The sequence below is a fragment of the Aptenodytes forsteri genome, unplaced genomic scaffold (assembly GCF_000699145.1).
Source record: "Aptenodytes forsteri isolate BGI_AS27 unplaced genomic scaffold, ASM69914v1 Scaffold257, whole genome shotgun sequence".
Taxonomy (NCBI): Eukaryota; Metazoa; Chordata; class Aves; order Sphenisciformes; family Spheniscidae; genus Aptenodytes; species Aptenodytes forsteri.
Genome location: NW_008795194.1, coordinates 2,562,226 through 2,584,294, shown reverse-complemented (window position 1 = coordinate 2,584,294; position 22,069 = coordinate 2,562,226). Strand labels below are relative to the sequence as shown.

Sequence of the window (22,069 nt, the reverse complement as noted above, 5' to 3'; positions counted from 1 at the left end):
GAACTTTTAGTTCGTGTGGCATAAAAATGTGCATAGAAGTACCAATTAATTTCCAGTAAAATGCCCAGGTAGTTCCTACACATTGTGTCCTCTTTTCTTCCTGAGCAGATGTGGAATCTTGAGGGCCCCCTCACTTTTGAGCGTTGTGTAAAAACAGCAGCTCCTGAAGTTATAGTCACTGTCAGATTATTGATAGTGGGATGGGAAAGTTTGGCATTTTGATTCAGAACACAAGAAAAAAAAATATACATCACAGAATGAGTGTTTTTGTCCATATTTGCAAGAAGAGTGCAATGTTTCACCTGAGGCAAAGTCTAAAATTATGCTTTCCCCTGTTCGGCAAGGCCGCATTGAAAAGGAGCCGCTTCAGCAAAGCACCAGTGTTTACTTTGTTCCTTAACACCTCCTGTGAAGCATTTGATTGTAAAATGAAAGCAATCCATCCTTTCAAATTTAGTTTTTAATATTTATTTGGCAGATCTGACCTCACAAGGGGGCCCAATACCCTGAGCAGCCACCCTTGCTGCTGTCTGACCAAGGAATAACACTGGAGTGAGCTGTGAAAGCAGCTTCTTGCCTCCATCTTCTCCACAGGAAATGCATTGGTTGTTGCCAAGTGCAAACACTGGTGTGTTTTCACACATTTCGATTGCTTTCAGGCAGAAAATTGTTGCAGATTCAAAGTATGCTTTTTTTGTAAATATGCTAATATTCAGGTAAAATTGTCATTCTTATTGTTGCTAAGAGGCTGTATCGAAATTCTATTCCACCCCATCTGCAGAATTGCTAGTGTCAGATAGCTTACGCTTTATATATCCTGTATATTACAAAGATTTGCTTGAAGCTCAGGACTTAACAAGCATAACACAGAAGGACTTTTGTACAAAGCTTGAAGAGTTAGTCCTTGGCCTTTGGCCAGGAATAAAGAATGCTTGCCCTTGTGCCATTTTGTCCTGTGCTGCTCCAGTTCTGGCAGCGGTTCTGCTTCAGTGTAATTGTTGGCACTGAAGCTCAGCTGAACCCTGAATGGCCTCTTCCTGCAAGCAAGCAGGGGCGCAGAGGTCCAAGACGGCATCAAAACTCCGTATTGATCAACTGTAATAGAGGACTCTATTATGAGAACTCTTCATATCAGAGCCAAGCAAATTGACTACGGCGATGCAGTAGTAAAGTACTAAAAAAAGCCATAAAGAGTGTGAAGTAATTTTCAGTTTTTCCATGGGATAATGGAGGGGCTAAAAGAATAAGAGAACAAACAGCTCCTTCTGGGACAGTCACTGTTTTGGCTATCTATCTGCAGTTGTTGATCTCTCCTTCCTATCTGTGCTAAGTAGTAGTCGAGTTTTTCATTCTCGTCTGGACCAGACACAGAGCATAGTCACAGCTTTAAGTGATAAAGTGTTTTTTATTGTTTGCAAAGGCTTGCTTACTCTTCTTTATTCTGCTTACTGTTCTTTAAAAAAAAAACTTTCCCATTTCATTGAGGCAGATTTGGAAGTCAAACCAGAAACTTCAGACTCTACTACGATGGAAAGCACTTTGTTGGGGAGAAACGTTTTGAGTCCATCCATGACCTCGTGACAGATGGATTGATTACTCTTTATATTGAAACGAAGGCAGCTGAATACATTGCCAAGATGACAATAAATCCAATTTATGAACACATAGGATATACAACTTTAAACAGAGAGCCAGCACACAAAAAACATATGCCAACCCTGAGAGATGAACATGATGGCAAAGAGTCTACAGGAGAGGATGAGGTAGCAGAAAAGAGGGTAAGCAATTGTTAACCCACACTCTTTTTTGTTAGACTTTTTATGTTGTACTTTTAACCCTCCCCCTCCACTATAAAGTGCTAAAGGTATCTGTAGATATTTAGTCTACATATTTATTTCCAGTATTTCATTAATAGTAATATTTAAACTGGTTATAGGGTTTTTTAATAGTAATTTTTGCATATTGCAAATTTTTATGATTTGGAGGTTAGCTATTTATCATTGTGAGGTTCCTTTCTTCAGGTATTTTCAGAGTTATAGATGTTACCATTAAGCCACTTCTTTATTTCAAATGGGCTAAGAATATTTCATCTTAAAATTGTTTATGGTGTCTAAGACAACTGCCCTTTGGTCAAAAATTATATTTCTTAATATGTTCAGCATCCCCCAAACAAATGCGTTCCATAATCTATTCAGCAGTCTGCATACAATGACAGTAAAGTTGTCCACATTATAAATAAGCCTGTTCATTAAGATGATAAAATGTTAAAACATTTCACTTGGCTAAGTTCAGCCTGTCAGAAGCTGACAGGCTATTTTTGGCCTCAGCTAGACTTCTGAAGAAGGATTGCTCTCCTCAGAGAGTTGCAGTATCAGCTGAGAACTAACTGTGTCCTGGATTATAAAAGAAAAACGAACAACAAAGAAATCTTAGAACCGGTGAAAATAGAAATATTAAAGGAGGTTGGGAATGTATCAGGCAGACAGAGCAGCTGCCTGAAACTTCATTTGTGTGACACAGACCAAACTTAAAAAGAAAACATAATGTAAATTCTGTCATGTTAGACTAAATGCTTTGTTTATTGAAAAGCTGACATATGAAAGTCTTTTTAAAGTGTATTTTTACATATGTGTAGGTGTTAACGCATATATAATAGTCTGATATGCTCCCCTATTTCACAAACTTCAGAATGACTTTAGGAGTATCTAATATGCTTATAGTGCTTAGAAGAAATGCTAACCTTAGTTGGGATCATCTGTTTGTCTTTCCAATCAGAAATATGTCTGTGATGTCAGTTTTTCTTGAGGTGGAGGAAAGGTCTCACTGACAATTTCCAACATACATGACTATTACAGTGAAACTAAGCTCCATACAGAATCCACAGAGAGAGGAGGCTCATAGCTTTGGTCCTTCAAATCCTTCTCCATCAGAGTCTGTCATCCTGCACTGAATTTGCTGAGAGATGAAGCACCCAACGTAGCTTGAAGTATGAATCTTCACTGTTGTCAGATCATTTTGACAAAAGAAATACTGGTGAGGATATTGAAGCTAGCTGACCACGTTAAATATCCAATTTCCTGCCAGTTAGGTACCAGTAGTAGAGGGGTGTGTTATCAGTTACAATTCCTGACAGCCACTGACCTGCAGTGCGCTGTTTCAAAAGGATTTTTTTGCATGTTATCATAAAGAGTTCATTATAATGCAAAGCCTGGGTAAAAATCTTCTGTAAGAGTTCTGGAAGTCACCGCTTCGTGTTTCTTTCATAAAATTAACTCATCCTGCATTTAGCAACTTCCAAGTGACAACACAACTCTCTTCTGTCACAACATTTTTTAGACTGATGAAAAAGTTTTCATAATAAAGGGATTTCGATGATTATTATTGAAGAATGCTGTTTTTTCCATAGATTACATGGTGCTATGTCAGACTCATCAACAAGGTATGCCTATTGCTTTGAAACATTTTTCATGAAATAGCTCAAGAACTATTAAATAGTTCTCACAGATTGAAATTTTAGGTGAAAAACCTTTTAGAGAGGTTAGTCATGTAATTGCAACATCCCACCCTGTTTGTCTGGAAGTTATAAGCAACTTAAGTGGCTTCATCTGCAAGATAGTTCAACAGCAATGGTGATACTGGCCTGAAGCCCAGCTTTTGAGCCTTTTCTCTTTATTTGTCTTGGAACCATGTTGATGCGGACACAATGAGGCATACAGACATCGCAGTACAGTTAAATGTGGAGGTTTCAGTTTAATTTTCAAGTCATTATCCAGTTGGGATTACTACCCGTGGCTGCGCGGGAAAGGCACAGTGTGATCCTTTTTACTGTGGAGTGGTGCAGAGGCAACATCTTTGCTGCTTTTACACCTCTCAGGGTCTTTGCTGGAAGATGAGACAGAGTTCTGAGTGTCGCTTAACCCAGCAAATCTCCAAGGGGAATAAGGCATTCAACCCCATGACCAACACCCGATCCCAGTAGCAACCTCAGCATTTGGAACAAGCCCCAGTGTCCAGCTAAGGCTTGCCAAATCCTTTCTCCCTCCTCTGTAAGTCACAGGATGCGGGGAGCATGGGAAGGGGGAGAGATATAGTGCTGGCCTCGCTGAGTGTCTCATGGGGGTGGTGGCTATGTGCCGCGTAGGGCTCAGAGACCTCGGAGGGCTTTCCCAAGTGTCTCCCATCACTGTCTGGGGGACTCGACTACTTGCACACCCACTAAAGCTGTCACCTTGACAGCCTGGGAGAACTGTTTCGGGTTCAGTGGGGTGAACATAACTGAATGGCTGGAGGACTGTACAGGCGGGTGACTGAATCACATCTGGTGGTTAATTTTATAAAAAAACATTGAAATCATGAGAGATATACTTGTTTGACAAATAATTTGCATTTAAAGCATGAGTACTGGATGACAGGAAATATTTCTCTGGCTTTTTTAAAAGCCTACCTACTATAAAAAGTTAACATGCTAGCACGAGGAACAATGGAGAGATTACATCTCCACTTAAACAGAAGACCCAATCTCTCTGCTAGTTTATAAGTTTTCTTTGGTAAAATAATAATAGTGCAATAAGAAAAATATACATATCCTCTACTAAATTGCTCAGAAGGTCATTTCACCCTTTTTGTGCAGGCTCCTGCTTCTTATTGATATTTACTTGAAAACTTCAATTAGTAATAATGTAGTATTTACCTTATTATGAATCATTTAACCATCATATAAGGAAGCTTTCTTATAGGACATTTATAAATAGGTCAAGTAGTTTTTCTTTCTCTTTGGTGAGAGGGATGGCAGACCGATTCCTGTTGTCCAATATAAAGAGAATATCACTGAATCGATATTGACAATTCTAACAAAGAACACAAAGAAAACTGTGCCAAATTCAACAAGAAAAAAACATTGTCTTATGATCCAAACAGAAAGATTTGTGTGCTACGACATTAGCCCCTTAGCCCCATGGTGAGGATGAAAATTTCTGGAGGGTACATTATTTGGCAATTAACACATCTTTATCAGTTTTATACTGTAGCCACACAGCTTCTCCCTACATTGTATGCTTCCTCCTCCGCAAAAGGAAGAAGAGGAAAAAGTCTGGGTCTTGAACATTGATCATCCTGAGCCAAAATACATTCCCAGATTTGCAGACTCTGAGGCTGTTCAGATCCGAATCTAAACTTTGTGCCTGCGGCTGTTGCCCAATCCTGTGTGGGTGGTGTATGAAAGATAAACCCTTCAGAAGAAGGAAAGAGAGACGCACAGGCTCTGACTGGGGAGCAGCTGGTGGGAATGTAGTTTTGCTTTCTGCCATAAAATCAAGTGGAGGAAATTGGGCAGCCAGAGGACACGCCTCAAACTTGAGAATGAAATATTAAAGAGCACTTCACCTAGCCTTGAATTTGGTGAGGGGCAGTAGCAGGGAACGCCACAGATTTGTGTTAGATGCCTCCCAGCATGCACTAATAATACTTTGTTCCCTACTCTTTTCAGCAATTAATTTATAGTAGAAGAATTCAGCGTGTGTTGGGTGACTTGTCATATGCAATACATTAAAAATAAGCCTTAGTAAAGAAGGATTTAAAGACCGTAAAAGATGAAAAGACAAAAATTATGCAATCGTTAGATGAGGATTGTAGGACACAAATCACAATACTCCTAAGTACTGAGTCCTGCAAGAGACCATATTGTGGTGTGATTTAAGATGCAGTTTTTAATAGGAAAAGCATGAGAATATAATCGACTGCGCAGCATGTGCTTCACTGATTATGAGAATGAATTTGACTGCTTACCATATAGAAATATATTTTAGAAATTAAAATTCCTGGTTAATGATTTATGATTTTCATAACCTATGAAAGAATTAATAAATAGTCAGAGAAAACTAGAGGAGTGGAGATCGAAAACAGGAGAGTGCTTGTCATGCTTGAATGCCCTGAATAGATAGTTTAGCTGCCATGCTAAAAAGGTAATGCTGGTTCCCAAAACAGTCTGCAGATTGTTCAGAACTCAGTTTTGCAGCCATAGTGGTCTGTGTGTTGAGAGGGCTAAGATTCATTTGAAAGAGGGCTTCCCGTGTGGATTCAGCCTGTATGGCCTAGTGTGGAAGTGGAAATAATACCCAGTATCACAAGATTTACTATTCCTCGCATGCCTTGAATACTGATGGATCTCTGAACATTCTCTGCTCTCAAAGGTAATTATGGCCTTGGAGCAGACGACTTGATTCAGTTAAGTACCTTAGAAAAATGGTAGCTTTCAGAAATTAATAAATACCTAGATACATATTATCAAAGTCCTTCTTGAAAGCCCTGCAAAACATGATGTTTTTTTCATTTTGAGATGCTTTTGAGATACTAATGTAAGAAGTTGTGTGAGTGATTTATTCAAGATTTAATATTTGTTATGAGAAAATGAAATAATCAGTTATGAGTTATCCCATCTTTCAGAATGAAATGCTGAGGTTAATGTTGGGATAGCAACTGAATCACATTTATTCATGTTTACTTTGGTGATAAGTGCTATTTCTTCAAGAAACTTCAGTGGCTGCAAATCAATTAAAGACCTCTTCTAGACTGTACTACATTCAGTTCAGTTCCTACAGACAGGAAGAATTGAGAGAAGGTTTGTGGCAGCAGTCACCCAGCAAAAACACTCTTTTGTTCTATTTTTAATGACTTTAGTGGTGATACTATTTTTTCCTCCATAGTGATGAAGGCTGATTGTCTGCAACCCTGTGCAAGGAGATCTGGAAATGTAAATCTGTGTCATTTTAGTAGGAAACATGCTTTTAAGCCTGCCTCTGAAGATAATCCAGACCACAAAGTTAACTGCAATCTCTGTGTATGTTTCTAACGGATTCGTAACAGCCTCCACGTACAAAATCAAGGGTCATACTTAACGGGTGTTTGCAGAGGGACAAGTCTAACTTTCCAACCTTGAACTGACACTGATATTTTCATTAACGACGCTACTACTTTTCTACTTTTGCTCTCAGTCAAATCTGTTAGTAAGATCTGCTTTAAACCTTCCTTCACGAAAGCTTATTTTATCTTCAGTGAAAGGACATCAGAAAATGTAGCCGAGGAAGTTACAGGAGTCTGTCATAGAAGCATAAGCCCCCTTAGCAAGGTCTGTGGTGGAGGAAGACAGCTTTGAACAACACTGTTTGGTGCCTAGTAATGCCGGCGCTGGCACCGATAGGAACTAAAAAGAAGATGTGGTCATAATAATCAGGGAGGATAGTGTGCTTTGAGAGTGAAGAAATCTTAATGCTGGAAGTTGTATATTTCCATTTACTCGAATTAACTTAATTTTATTAGAAAAGATAGGTGCGTAGTGTATAAAACTCTAGATAAGCTGTAGCTATAACAAGGGTGGCAACAAAGCAATAATGTTTTTAAAAGTACAACTAATAAATGTTTGCCTTAAAGTACATTTAAAGACACAGGAGAACTGAGCACTGAAGAATCCCATGGGTTAACTTGAGGAGATTGTCAACTCTTTTCTCACAAATGTTCCTTTCCAGTCCCTGCGCGGGTGTCCATGACAATCACTCTGTAAGTTTAATGTAATTTATAAATAAAACATAACTCTGCAGAAGGCAAAAACTTCTATTTATTTCTTCTGGGTTTAGCCCATCTTTCAGCAGAGACTTCAAAGCATAGGCAATTTTGTCAATACCAAGAAAGTTCCTAGCAGGATGAAAGACAAGCCTACTTTCTAGGTAGCTGCTCCAACGTATCGGCCATGTCGTACTCTGCAGAGATTGCCCCAGCCTCAGTCTCCTTCATCTTCCCTTTCTGTGCATTAGCATTTATGGTGGTAGGGATCTAGTGCCATATATGTCATTATATATGGCACATACAGTTCAAACTAAGACTGCAAATGTTTATGATGCCTTTTGATAAGCATATATGTTTTTAACTTAGCTATATGTTTATTAAGACCCGAGAAAGGAGAGCTAATTGCACGTGCTGTCCAGTATGCAGACATCAGCACAAAGAAAATTCTTTTCTCCAAACTGCAGGGTGCTTTTTCTACTCATAATCACCGAGAGTAACCTAAGCCCTTATTTATGTTCAGTGTGGCAGTAAAATTGATACACTAAAAAGATTATATAAACCGATCTTGTTTTGATTCAGAGCTTCCAAATGAAGCATAAACTTTGCTAATTTAATCCCCAGGTCACAGAATATCTAGTTTTTCTCTTGTCAGTATCTCATGCTTATAAAGGATAAATTAGGAAGCCAGACTTGTTTTTAACGGTTTCTCACTGGACCTGCAGCTCAGCTCTAGTGCTAAACATGGTCCCATAACTCTTCTGTTTTTCCCAGGCCAAATTCTTTCTTCTCTCCTTGCCAGCTCTGGTTGGTGCTCAGCTGTGCTCTATTAGTTCCTGTGGGTTACAAATGGCATCCCAGCTGATTCCAGTTAGCCTCGCAGGACCTCACCTGCCTGCCTCTGTGTGCATGCCTGTGCCTCCAAAGCACATTAATTTAATGCTCACACAATAATGTGTGGGATTAATGTGAAATGAAAGTCGCGTGCTTGTGTTGGTAGCATGATTGCATATTGCTGGTTTAGTATTACAAGGTTCAAAACAAATAAGGCTCCACAAACTTCAGACAGTGGGGAGTGGCTTAGGTCAGGTTGCATTTCAAATGCCCAGCGCACCTCCCTTCACGATGCTACTCCTGTAGAGAGGTTTCCTCCATTTTGTAGGTAAGCACAGCTGAGGATCAGCACCCCGCTTCAGCCTTTTGTCATGGATACAAGTCACTTGACTGCTTGCTACGATGACTTTTCATGTTACTTTCTGCTTTTTCACGTAAGTGTGGCTCTTTTATGATCTGGCATGTGAGATGTGTACACACAGATAGAGTCTTCAGAAAGTTCAATGTCTAATTATACTGAGACAGGTAGCTGCTGTGTGAAATAGGGGGGTCTGGTCTCTCAGATTCACAGACCGGACCCTCAGCAAAAGTGTGGGGAGTAATTGCCCTCAGTGTATGCCCTGTGCCTGATCAAGCCTTTGTAAAATGAATAGTGTACCTAACTGTTAAAAAGGCTGTAAAGCAGTACAGTTGCTATGCAATTAAATCTGAAGAATACTGGTTGTGTTGTTACTAATAAAATGAAACCATTAGCAATGAATAAGCTATTATTCTTTTCCTGTGTTTCTCAGTGTTGTGAGGTAAGTCGGTGTGAAGCCATCACCAGCAGTTCTTTCCAGGGTTTCTAATGCTTGGTGGTTTGTATCTGGTTACACTTTTAATGCCCTTCAAAAAGCACCATATAGCCTTAGTTTCTCTTATGTGTACTGGCAGAAGTTTCCTTCCTTTTTAACTGGGATAGGCTAGCACAAGAAGGGTCGCAGGGCGGGAGGAAGGAAGGAATCTCCTTTAGCTCTTGAAGAGCCAAAGGGGATAGCTTTCTTTGGGCACTCTTCAGGGGAGAGAGATTTTTTTTTTCCCATCCTGGTGGACCTTAGTAGATGGGACACACAAATACAGAGGTCCAGCTCAAGTCCTGATGAGCAATGGAGAGCTGTCATGACTTCAGTCCTAACACACTGTAGGAGTCTGCTGCTTACCTTCCCTATGGGCCTTATACTTGAGGTTTCCAAAAGGGCTGCCTAGATGTATAGTGGAGAAGCCTCACAGCCATATATAAGGAAATTATTATATTTTTTTTAATGTAGTTTCCCTTGACTTTTTATGCCTTCTCACAACTGAATAATCCGTGCATTGGCCAAAGAAAGGAGAAGGTGGGGGAGAAGGTGGGTCTCTTTCAGAGCAGTCTCTAAAGCAGGCATGTGGTTGTCATTTATTGCTTATGCAAAGAGCTTCCTGGATGGTGAGGGACTGCGGTGGGTTGCTAGCTGGCAGTTCCCTCGTTTGTTGTTCTCTTTCCTTAGCTGTGTGAGTTTTGAATCTTTTTTTTAACTCCTCCTCCCATCTGGCATCTCCTAATTATTTTCTATTACTAATCACTTCTACAGGAAACAGACTGGACTGTTGAATTAAGAGCCCTATAAAAAGATAATTTTGTTATTTACAAGTTTCTTACCTCGCTTAGACTTTATAACGTGACGCTGTATAGCTGGTGATAATCACCTTGGGCTACTATTGTGTCTAATCTCATAAACTAGGCAGGGTCAGGTCTGGTCACTAGTTGAACATGAGATGCCCAAGGAAAAGGGAAGTGGGGTTGGTAGCACCTTTGGCTGTGAACTAGTATCTGACATGTCTTGTGTTTTATACCCTCTGCAACACTGATTAGCCTGCATAAATCTGTGCTAAGAGTCTGACTACCAGGGATTTTCTCCACTTACCTCTATCATTATTCAGAGAAGCTTCTTCTTCTCCTTACTGTTTGCAGTGGGGGAGTGTTTTTTATTTGGATGGGAGAGGGGAAAGCATTTTACATCAGTCGTTGTTTACATGCTCACAAGTACAAATACATGTCATTTGGCTTCTGTACAAAGATGGAAAGGATGTGGAGCTGTGGCGGTCTGGTGTGTTGCCCCCATTTGGTTAGAGAATCCCCTGATAGGCAGGCACATCTGCTCCACTAATAATTGCCCATTCATAAGTGGTTACCAAACCCTTAAGACCCATGGAAATGCTTGCTTTAGAAGTGGTAGCAGAAAGAGAAGCAGTTAGAGGTGCCTAAATGAAGTATTAGACTGTGAAAGAAAAAAAGAACAACCATTTATCCTGTGGCTAATGCCGCAGAAGCTGATCTGTTCTAGCCCTTGTTTCTTTCCTTTTAATCTTTCATAAGAAAAAAGATATTTTCAGGTAAAACTTCTCATGCTTAGTTTTAGTCTCTAGCTGAATGTTTTTCTTTTCTGAATTTGAAAAAGTAAGGAGAGCAGTTTTATTACTAAGCTCAGTAAACTGCTTGCTCTTATTACTTCAAACCTGTCACACTCATCATCAGCGAAGACAGCAACTCTTGACAGTTTTCAAAAGTCTTCCTTTGATCATTAACTTTTAGAGCATTAAACTTTTCCATATTTAACCTTTTTTCTGCATTGCATCAGCAGTTAGAAACAGTGTTGCTTCTGGCATTCACTGTTCCTACGGTCCTAATGTTTAAGCAAGGTGAGAATCATCACGCTGAAAAATCTGAGTCTCAGTTGATGAACAGTTATTGCTCTAATCCTCGTCATCTTAGTATTGATATTCCTCACATCCATACAACTTCCAAGATAACTACAGGATGATGTGTTTCTACTAGTGAAGTTAATACTGTAATGCACTTAGACTATATTGCTTTTTGGTGGGGATTATTATTGCATTTGGTTAGAGCTAAAGCAGTTTGAAATAGTTTGCCTAAGGAATATTAGAGCTAGTATCACAAAGTACAATGTCCTCTATTAAACCTTAGTCATATGTGTATGTGATTTAGTAAATTTTTTTATGATTTCCAATTTGTGAATTAGATTAGTACGCTTAGAGGCAAGCAGCTTTTCCTCTTCCTGAGAGAAGAGCAGAGGAATACTGTGAAAATATGAAAGGCTGTATTTCCAATTTCTATTTTGCATGTAATGGTGAAATATTTTAAAAGCTCTATGCTTTATATCATGTATCAAATAGTTTATCGGTTGAAGATTTCTGATGATTTTACATTGCTGGAAATGTCTTGAAGCATTTACCAAAGTTAATATGATAGTGAATTACATTTGCATTCAGGCATTGGCTGATGATTAGAGTAACAATATGTTTAATACAAATGCACAAAAATTGCAAAAAGTATCACGTGTTGTTATCTTTTACAGAATTTGAAGTGCTCAGTCTCTTAAGTGACAGATTCTCATTCACTCCAGCCTCCAAATCCTTGCTAGCATTTGTCGCAGCGCTGCAGCCTGGTGCCTGGAAGCTGCCAATCACCTTTGTCGCACACTGGAGTTTGCAAGGCAGACTCACTGCTCAGCAAGTTGATAATGCTGAGAGCTTACTGGATAATTTTTTTAATGGTCTTTATGGGTTAATTCGCTTGGGCTATTTTTATCGTTGAAAATTCAAATAACCTCAGTGTTAGAAATCTTATGAGCAGTGTCACTTAAAGTGCTAGTTGATGGTGGCAGTACAAATAAAAAATTGCCCTGTAAGACAAGATGAAAAACGTGGCTAGCTAAGAAGAAAGCAGTTGTGCTGGATAAACCTTTTGTTCATTGCCAATGAATTTAAGAAATGGAAAGATACCCCAAACTTAGTCTTTTAGCTTCGATGCGCCCTATACTCAAAATAAGAGCTTCTGTCCAAAGATCATATGCCTCTGAAATCCCAAATGTCAGATCTTTGAGTTACTGATTGGGACCTAGGACTAGTGTATTTCAACTGAAAATAGACATCAACTAAACATTATGTCACAAGAAACCACAGACTTGCTGGGAAAAAAAAAAACAAAACCAAACCCCAAAGTCCCTCCTGTGTAACAAAAGTTGTATAACCTGTCCACATGTGACAGCCTGCTTCTCCCCCAAAAGGTAAATAATCTGTGTAGCCCAAACTTATGATGGGGAGTTGCATTGCCAGCCCCATTTTCAATCATCTAAAATAATTCCGTTTTCAAATCAAGACATTATTTAAATTTGTTTCAGAGATGCTGGGTTTGACCATTTGAGACGATGGTTTCTTGAGTGCCTGTCTCAAGTAAGAATTTTTAACAGTTATAGCTTCCTCTAGGGAAATGGGATGCTTCCTGCCCTTACATGAAAATTTTCATGACAGAGGCATTTTAAAATGTTAATTAGGAAGCTAAGAGGGAATAAATAGGAAAGATGAACCATATGTGGAAAAGAAGAAATGAGAAAATTGGAACGCTGGTCAACAGAATGTAAAACGAGCCTTTTCTGAGAATGTGATCAGGGATTAGAAGATTTTATGGGTGGCAATAAACTGATGATTTGATGATAACTGATAATTTGATTTTGGGAGCAGAGCATAATTCCACTGCCAATTCCACTCTGGTTTCATTCATTGCAGGTTTCAAATCAGTCCTGATTTAAATAGAGATTTATGCAAGGATAGTGGGAGCCTACATGAGAGACTCATTTGAAGGATGATCAGCCTACCTCATTTTCTGAGTCTGCCTAATTGCATTGTATAAAATGCATGTAGGCCTTGACCCACAGCGCTGGTGCAGCTATGCCCATGGACACACATGCACCTGGAAAACTGGTAATCAGGGTCTGCAAAGAGTGCTGATGGACACTGGGGGTTACCCCATTTTGTAATTTTTCTGCAGTGAGGTGGTCCATAAGCAGGTTTTCACCATTATAAATTTTGCAAGTGTTGCCTGTCCATGTCACAACTCTAGTATTCCTTCAGGTTAAAAATTGTTTTCACCTTGATTCATGGGGTTGAATCAAGTGATAATTAAGGAAGGATTAGGAGACTTTGCACTCTTAGTCTTATTTATGCTAAATAAGTATGATTATGGACTGAAAGTATGTTGAAGAAAGAAACTGTGACAGCACATGTATCATAGCAACATAGCTTATTCAGGAAGAAGGGGATGGATTCAAAATAGAGGATGTGCCAAAGGAGCAGGTGTAGTCTGAAATACAAAGAGTGTTTAGAAATTAATGAGCTGCAGTTTTCAATTATAACATACATTGAATTACTCTAAATTGAATTACTGTGTAGAACAAAAAAGGCTAATATTAGATGCATTAGACAGCCAGTAAAGACTAATGTGAAATGAATATTATACATCAGGTAAGAAAATATTAATGTGAGACATAAAAAGAAATTTCCATACTGCTTGCCCATGTTATACCAGTAGCCAGAGCTCCTATTCTATGAGGAATAAATGAAAAAAACCTAATAAATATAATAATAGAAAGACCTTGTGGATTACATGATTGTCATTATCCCTAAGTGTATACATTTTCAGTTACAAAAACATATAGAGGTTCATTGTAAAAACTGCTTTTATCAATGTGATTCTTAAATGGATATCATAAAGGAAGTGTTGTAAATTATTTATTTCATAAAGTTTGACCATCGTCAACATTTCCTTGCTAGGAGACAGGTAAGGTTCCTCATCAAAGGGCATGGTTAAGCTATTTGATATGCCTTCTGGTTTTTTTTATTTATTTGTTTTTATTTTTCTTTTATTTGAGGAAATCCTTATAACAGTGTGGGTCAGATGAGAAATAAACTATCGCCAGTCCCTTGTGGTTTCAGAAGATTAGTCTAACAGCCTGTTTTCTCTTATGATACTTAAATGTAGTATATTTGTAATAAAGAGCATTTGCCAAAAGAGTAGCATTCATGCAGCTGCCAATTTGCATTACATTTTGACTGTTATCACTCCTACAGAGCACATTGTCTTGTGGCATTTATAAATGACTTTTAAGGTCTTTTTGGAATACAGTCTGCCTTGATGTCTCACAAGCCAAAAGGCTTTTGCTGGAGTGACCCCTTGCTGCAATGAACATCAGTCGTGCCTCAGTCACAATGGCACAGCTCCCTGCAAGCCAGCAAGGAGACGTGCCACAGAGCAGGGAAGGGAAGGAAATACGATGCTGTTAACTGAAATAGCTGAAATAGAAAATGCTGACTAAATGGGAGCAAGATGGAGGAAGCTGCTGAGGAGCAGCCTCTGCATGTTGCTGGCCAGTGTGAGGGTTGCTCCCTTAGGCAGAGCTCTTTGCTCCATCAACTCATCTTCTCGTAGGTCTCATAGCTGCAAGACAGACCTCTCTAGCCCTGATTTAGCAATGCATAACGGTGTAACAGTTAAACTATGTGAGTAGTCCTCCCAGTTGCTGCTTCTGCCTTTCCCAGGGAGAGGAACACCTGGCACAGGCAGCTGCTTTAACTCACTGTTTAGTTTACCACCTCCATGGCCCAGGCTCCTGGCAGGAGAAGAGGAAGATAGGATGGACCAAAACCAAAGCTGTGGAGGATGGAAGGGTAGATGGAAAGGACTGAAAGCAAAGCTGTAAAGGACAGGCTTCGTCTGAAGGATTTACTGGAGACAAATTCTGGTGTTTCGTGATGCTTCTCTCCTTGCTCATGAACTGTCTTGCACGCTTTGCCTGGGGAACAGTGATGCTGCCAGCCCCCTGAGGCAGGGAGGTGGTATCTTCTGTGCTCTACCACCTCTTGGTACCCTTCTGTACTTACCAAGTTTGGCTGGGGCTGGCCCCCTTTTAATGCAGCTTGTTTTCCCAAGGAAAGAACGGGGTTGTGGTAACAAGCTGCTGCAAAGCAAGGAAAGAATTGCTGAGGCTGATACCTCAGCTTGAACTCATGGTCATGGGGAACTGCTTTCCTCACCACAGTCAGAGTTAGGAGTGAAAAGAGCTCGTTTCTTAGCTTTCTCGGTAGCTTTTATCATGGTGTTTGATTGACATATCCTGCCTCAGTGTCACACAGCTTGGTAGCAGCTCTGCTTTTGTCGAGCAGTCATACCTTGCCCCTTGCGAGCAGGCTGTCTTTAAGGGAAGGGCTGGAGCAGTTGGCTATTTCAACAGAGGCAGCCGGGGCCATGGGGACGGCCTGCGTCAGTGTCTGTAGGGAAGAGCCCTGTGGCTTTGGCTGGCTCAGGACCAAAGCAGGACAAGGCAAGGAGCCCTGGGAGTGGGGGCAGGACTGTGCCATCTCACCCAGAACACGACCCTGTGAGGAAGCGTATTATTATTTATACGGCATAAGTGAAGTCATAGCTATTGCTTGTAAAACCCAGCTTAGCACCATTATTGATTGCAACATCCACATCCCTGCCTGTGCACATTCTCACGTGCCCACATACACCCCTGTAGTGGTATTTGTACCTATGGAGCGTGAAGGAAATCCCCAGAATTACTTCCCCTTTTTCAGTGGACACAGAGGGCCAGTTGCTGACCTCGCTAAAAGCTAAGTCGCTCGATGTTAGCGAAGTCCTCCAGAACCAGAAGAAAAGCAGAACTTCTTACTGCAGGTACTGTGAGATTTTTATTTTATTTTGCCATGGCTAGGTCCATGTTTATATACCAAAATAGCCCCCTCCCTCAGAAAAGAAATGCGCTGTTTGCCACTGAAAAGTGCCTTGCTTTTGTGCCGCTATCCAGAACAGCAAATATTAATTGTTTTTGTCTTGTCAGTTATTGAAAGAGAGGAATAGTCATAGTGGATGCTTTTTGCCAGTGCGCAGTTTCGACTTGTGATTTCCAAAGGCCCATACTGGTAACTGCTGGGAGCAAATCTACAACCCGTCATGCCACCAGGAACAAAATAAGCCGGCTGACCTAGATCCGAATCAGCTGCAGTGAGTGGTAGGTTATAGGACTAAAGCTACAGAAAAACAACTTTCTGTTGGCTTCCCCTAAGGTCTCGCTGCTTTTTTATGAGTATGCTCCCTTGTTATGAAAACAAGGGTACTTCAGGGTATTTCTGGTAAGCACATCAGTGCAAACATAAAATCTTCCCAGATAATGCTAATATACTCTAATTGTATTGCACAATACAGTACCAAATGAACTCACTTTTTATGTAGCAGTTTCTAGCAGCAATATTGGGCAACATTTTTTCCATAATTTAAACTTTGGTTTAGATTATTTATTTCTTTTAATTTAACAATCATACTTTAAACCAAGCCAACACTTTGGCTGAATTTGTTTAAGGTTTTAATGAAAACACTTTTTAAAAAACTTCTTTTTAAATTCTAGATATAAAAAGGTTCATTACCTGCTGTGGAAATCACATACACTTTTATCAGAAATAAAAATTCAAAAATATAAATAGCCATTTCTTTAGATTTTGCAATAAGTATTCCACTGGGGGGGTGGGAAGGTCTGATTTAATTAGAAGCCAGCCCGGTTGGAAAATTTTGTTATAAAAAATAGAACTTTTCTCAGCAGTAAGTTTTCATCATTCAACCATGTCTTAAACCCCAACTCCCCTGTGGGTAACTGCGGACTCAAAGCGGGGTTGTGTGTTGCCTGTGAGGAACCCAGTATACTTTGATCATTGTGTGAGCCTGATGTTGTCCATGTGCCAGGTACATGTGGCTATGTTGGAATAGCAGCAAGAGAAGTCTTACCTTGGTGGCTGAGACTGCGTGATGGTCCTTCCCATCCAGCTCCTGAGATGTTGACTTTCAGGTTGAACTTCTCTTTGAATAGCATTCCTACCCTCCGCTCACGCCGTCTGTCTGTGGGCAGAGGCGGTGCCTGGCATCAGCATGTCTACAAGTGAAGAAAATGAAATGAAAACAGCTTATCACCAATTTCAAATAAGAAGTAAAATTTTGGGCTCCCCTTCCCCCCTTGGAACAATTCTGTGAAAGATATGACTGGGAAAATTATATTTAGCGTGGAACAAGCCTCCACCGAGAACTGCATTGAGGGAATTGGGCTCAGTTTCACAATCTGACTGATTAGCTTTTGAAAATCATGTACTGAGCCCATAAAATACGCTCATAAAGTGTTCAGGCAAGGAAGGATTTTCTGAGCATATACATTTGGCTAAGTTAGCTATACGGTGAAACACAACATGACAAAATATGCAATGGCTAACCACATAGCAACCCAAATATCTTGTTTCTTGAGATATGTACAATAGGGCATCATCTCTGATTTTTAAAAAAATGCATGCAATATAACTGCTGGTTATTATTGTTATTATTATTATTATTAAAATACATTCCTTAGAGAGAAGGGATCATATTATATATGAAGTCTGAAACCTTAAAGGCATATTTAGTCATAACAACATGAAAATACCATATGAGAATGAAAAGCCTGCAGTGCATTCCCGAGACTGAAGAAAACACGATACTGTGTTTGAGAGAGGAGCCAGGTGGTCATGAAACTAAACACTACATTGTATTGGAAATGCACGTGGGCTTCAGGAGGTCTGGCCGAGTCTAATCTGTGCATTTTAGGACTTGTTAAGCTTAACCTGACTCTTGAATTTTCTGTTTTGTTGGGGTTTTTTTTCTGAAGTGATTTTGGTTTATTATTCAACAAATGGGAAATGCATTGATTTGCCTTTTTAGAAGATAATTTGTCTGAGGTTGACTGAATTGTGTGACTGGATTAAACTTAGATAATGTGTCTTTCAGAGAGTGACTAATTGGAATTTACTGCAAGCCATGGATTACTTTAAAATCAATTCTGTGAAGTCTTCATAATAAGACTTAACTGATTGTGAGATTAGTACCAGAAAACACGCATACGTTATCCAGCTAACACAGAGAGCAAATAGTGCTCAAGAAAACAGCTGTTTCTCCTGCACTCTGAAGGACTCCTCCAGGGGGAAGTAAGGAAAGCGGAATCCCGGTAGGACCTATGCTGAACCATGTTATGGTTGAGGTTTTAGGACAAATGAGAACATTTGAAATAGCAGGTTACCGTCTTTTTTCTCCGCCCCCCACCCCCCACTTTTAGTCCATATGTACAGTGTAAAACCTCTAAACAGATGTCTTGGTTTAAATGTTGTCGTGTTGCCGAGTTTGGTTTTTTAGTGCTCGTTTAAGTCACTAAAATGTACAGGACTGAGAGGCTGATCTGGTTGCGTGCTCTACTGCGAGGTTGCTCGGCTATTACTTCCAGTCGTTCCATTTTCAGTTCACCTCAATCCTGTGAAATCACGTCCTTAAATTAAATTTAAAAAAAAGACAGCCCTGCAGTTTCCTTCCTCCTGGAGTCTGCACAGTATATTGCTCTCTACACATGCAATGATTGCAAATGTCTGTCACAAACAATTAATAAAAAAATAAAATCAAGACTTTACTTAGAAAAGTGGAAGGGAGAGGACTTTCCTCCTCAGATTTCTACCTCTCTTTCATCCAGTATGTAGCAGACAGTATCTAATAATTGTCCCCATTAAGGTAGACTTCAGACAGAGCAAGTTACGTTGGAAAATGAAAGGGCTATGGAGAGGAGACTTTGATGGCAGGTGGGAGTGCAGGAGCCACTGGTGGAGAGCAGGCATTGAATCAAGAGCCAGCCAAGGGTGTAAGAAGAAGAGCAGGACCTGCAGGCTTGCAAGCTGGGAATAGAGACAGCATAGAGCGCCTGGAGCAGGAGAGTGCATCGGAAGAGAACAGCTTCCTGCAGGATTTGAGTTCAACCCCCAGGTCCGTGACTTCATTTGTTTGCTCTCAGGGATGGTGACTCATCTCTGCAATGACAAGGGCTACCTGAGGACAGTGGCTTGCTCTCTCTTACTTTATTATCTCATGTACTGGTAAGCTAACGATCTGGACCTGCCCGGTGACCCAAACTGTGGTCAGGAAGGTGTGTACAACAGAAATTTCATTCTTTGTTTTGGTTTCCAAAGAAAGGAAGAGGGCAGTGTTAAGAAGAGCACTAGCTTGCAATGCCAAGCTCCCAAAGTTAGGCAATGGCAGAAGAATGAGCATATATATTATAGAATTATGGCATCTGAAAGCAGTTGTATGAATTTTAATTACAACACTATGTTGGGGAAATATATGTAAGAATAGATAACATATTTTTCATAATTTTTCAGTTGCTAGCTTTATGGCTTTAACTTTCAATCTAGGTTTCTGGTGTGCACAACTATAGTGCATATAGCACATGTGCAGGGCTGTAAGTGTAGGTGAGCCCAGTATTCCTGTATTTGTAAACAGCAGAAAATGCTTTGCACTGAACAATGGGAAGCTGATTTATGTAAAACCAATTAAGCAGTCTGAGTTAGATTACTGTAACGCAAAGTAATGTTAGAAATAAAATTCATAATCTTATAACTACTTTCTAGATTATAACGCGTTTTCATAATTACAGCCATGAGATAGGACCTTTCCCTGTTGGGTAGTTTCGCTTACCTTTTTATTGGCATTCTTAAGATTTAATTTTCCAGGAGCCAGAGATCTGTTTCTACTAACGTGACTCTAAAGTGCAATTGAAAATAAATCAGTTCTTTAGAATTAGGAAAAAGGAAGCTGACAATTAAGGAATAAGTATGTCAAAACACAAATATGCGCTCTACAAATGATTGAAAGGAAAATTCAAAATGCTTTATCTCACTTCTTAAGTGGAATTACACAAACACTAATAAGGGTTGATTCTGATAGTAAATGTACTCTTGAAAATCGCTGGATTATTTATTTCCAACAAATTCAATTTTCAAAGAGTTTATTTCCTAATATGAAGTTTTAGTGATTTATTTTTTCCTTTTAAAAAATAGAGGAATTTTGGTTTCCACGGAAGCACATAATGAAACTATGTTTCCAGAACTCCACAACTTGCTTCCTGAGCCTGTTGTCACTGAAAGCTGTTTGGAGAGTATGACTCCTTCGGGGCAGGTTTAGGTCTGCCTTTTTCCATGAGGACTATTACCTGATGTAGTCCTTGGGAATGAAACCATGGAGTGGCTTTAGCTAGAAAGAAAGGAGAGAATGAGCTCGAAAGCCTGTCTGCTTCCTCCTCTCCCGAGTGCCTACTATTCTCACACTTCTCATAGATGAGGTGGTCAGTTATTGCCATCTCCTACTCCTCACCTCATTTTTCTTGATCTCCTATTGCTGTGGAGCGTCACACTCAGAAGGATGTGCAGAAAAATGCGAGAGAGGCATTTATTCATCTGCAGCAGAAATGAGCACTAACAAGCAAGACAGGCAGATTGAGGTAGCCATTGGAAAAGTATTTCTCGATAGGATGGATCAACCGGCCTCCTGTTTGTATTGAAGCTGGGAACTGAGCCAGATACTCTTAAGGCCCCTGTATGAGCCACTAATGCCTGACAACTTCATCCTGTATAATCTATAGCTAGTGTTTTGATTATTAGCTATTAACTTGCATTGTAGGTTAGCAGTTGGTGAAGCACGTATGTTGATCCTTAATCTCTGCAACCTGACCCAGCCCAGCAGATTTTTAAAACCTGTAGAAAAGGTACCGGTGGCCATGCAAGGGAAAAGAGGAGGGGCTCACGGTGAGCATTACTCTCAGCTGTATTGGCAGGATTGAGCTAAATGGTAACACCGTGATCCAGCTGCAAAACTCACACCAGTTCCACCCAGAAGACTGCGACAAACTGTGCCTGTCTTTGGTTGTTACTGAGTCATGAGAGATAAAAATACCTTTGCTGCAGAAGGGAGAGCGGTTGTGGTGCTGCAGCCTGTGGCAAGGGAAGGGAGGACTGCGCGCTGGCTGGCTGCACAGGCAGGCTGTGCACATGGAAGGGTCTTCTTGCGCCCTAAATGTTGGGATGGTGGTCAGCCCCACGGTGTAAATCGCTGCCGTAGCAAATCAGACCAAAGGTCCATTTTTGCAGTCTCTGACAAAGACTGTTCACAAATGCTTGGAGAGCATTAGAAGAAAAAGGGCAGGAGTCGAGTGGCGGTCGTGGTGTCCCCTCCCGGCCATCAGCGTGCAGCTGAAGAGAGCCTCCCTCAGCTGGGCTGCCCGGGTGAGCAGCTCTGGGTGGATATGGCATGGTCTGCCCTAGTCGTTTGTGAGCCCATTACACTTTGACTCTGCTGCATCCTGTGGCAACGCTTTGATGATGCCGGTGTGAAATACTGTTTCCTTTGGCTTGTGTGAGTGGTAGCGAGGACCAGATTGTCCTGTGCAGGTTTCATCATCAGTCGCATCAGTCCAAGCAGCAGGTTTCAGTCTGATTTAAGACTATGTGTCATTCACCTTCTGTTACCGTTCACAAATCCCCAATGAGAGGCACCACAGCAATTCAGGGTTTAGGTCTTTGGTGGAAGGGGTGCTGTGGTGAACTTTTGGTAGTATTTGTGTTCACATCACTACTAGAAGAGGCCGATACATGATGTGAGTTTGACAAGCCTCTTTTTATACGAAAGGCATTGGAAACTGTAATTTTAAAGGAAGAGCGATGAGCATCACCGGTTGCATTAACTGCTCCCAGCCTTACCTCCTGGTGCCCAACCCATGTCAGACGGGGGGGTCGGGGAGAGCCGCTTTCTGCCATGTCCCCTGGGGCTGCTGTTCACTGTGTGCATCTGAGGATGCCCTGACACCCCCCCGCACCCCCAACGGGCGAAGACATGCCATTTTGTAGCGGTGCGGGACTCATCCCCCGCCGGCAGCCTTCCCGCTGGTGCTACTGCTGGAGCCAGCCGGGGAGGGGGAGGAGC

General features: G+C 40.7%; 1 protein-coding gene across 1 annotated transcript in view; it reads left to right on the top strand.

Moving 5' to 3' along the window:
* Positions 1–22,069, top strand: part of CHN1 (chimerin 1) — a 79,885-nt gene that overhangs the window by 23,698 nt on the left and 34,118 nt on the right. Inside the window, exon 4 of the mRNA XM_009278593.2 lies at positions 1,490–1,778. Within this exon, the coding sequence (XP_009276868.2) occupies positions 1,490–1,778 (289 nt within the window). The remainder of the gene's footprint in view (positions 1–1,489; positions 1,779–22,069) is intronic.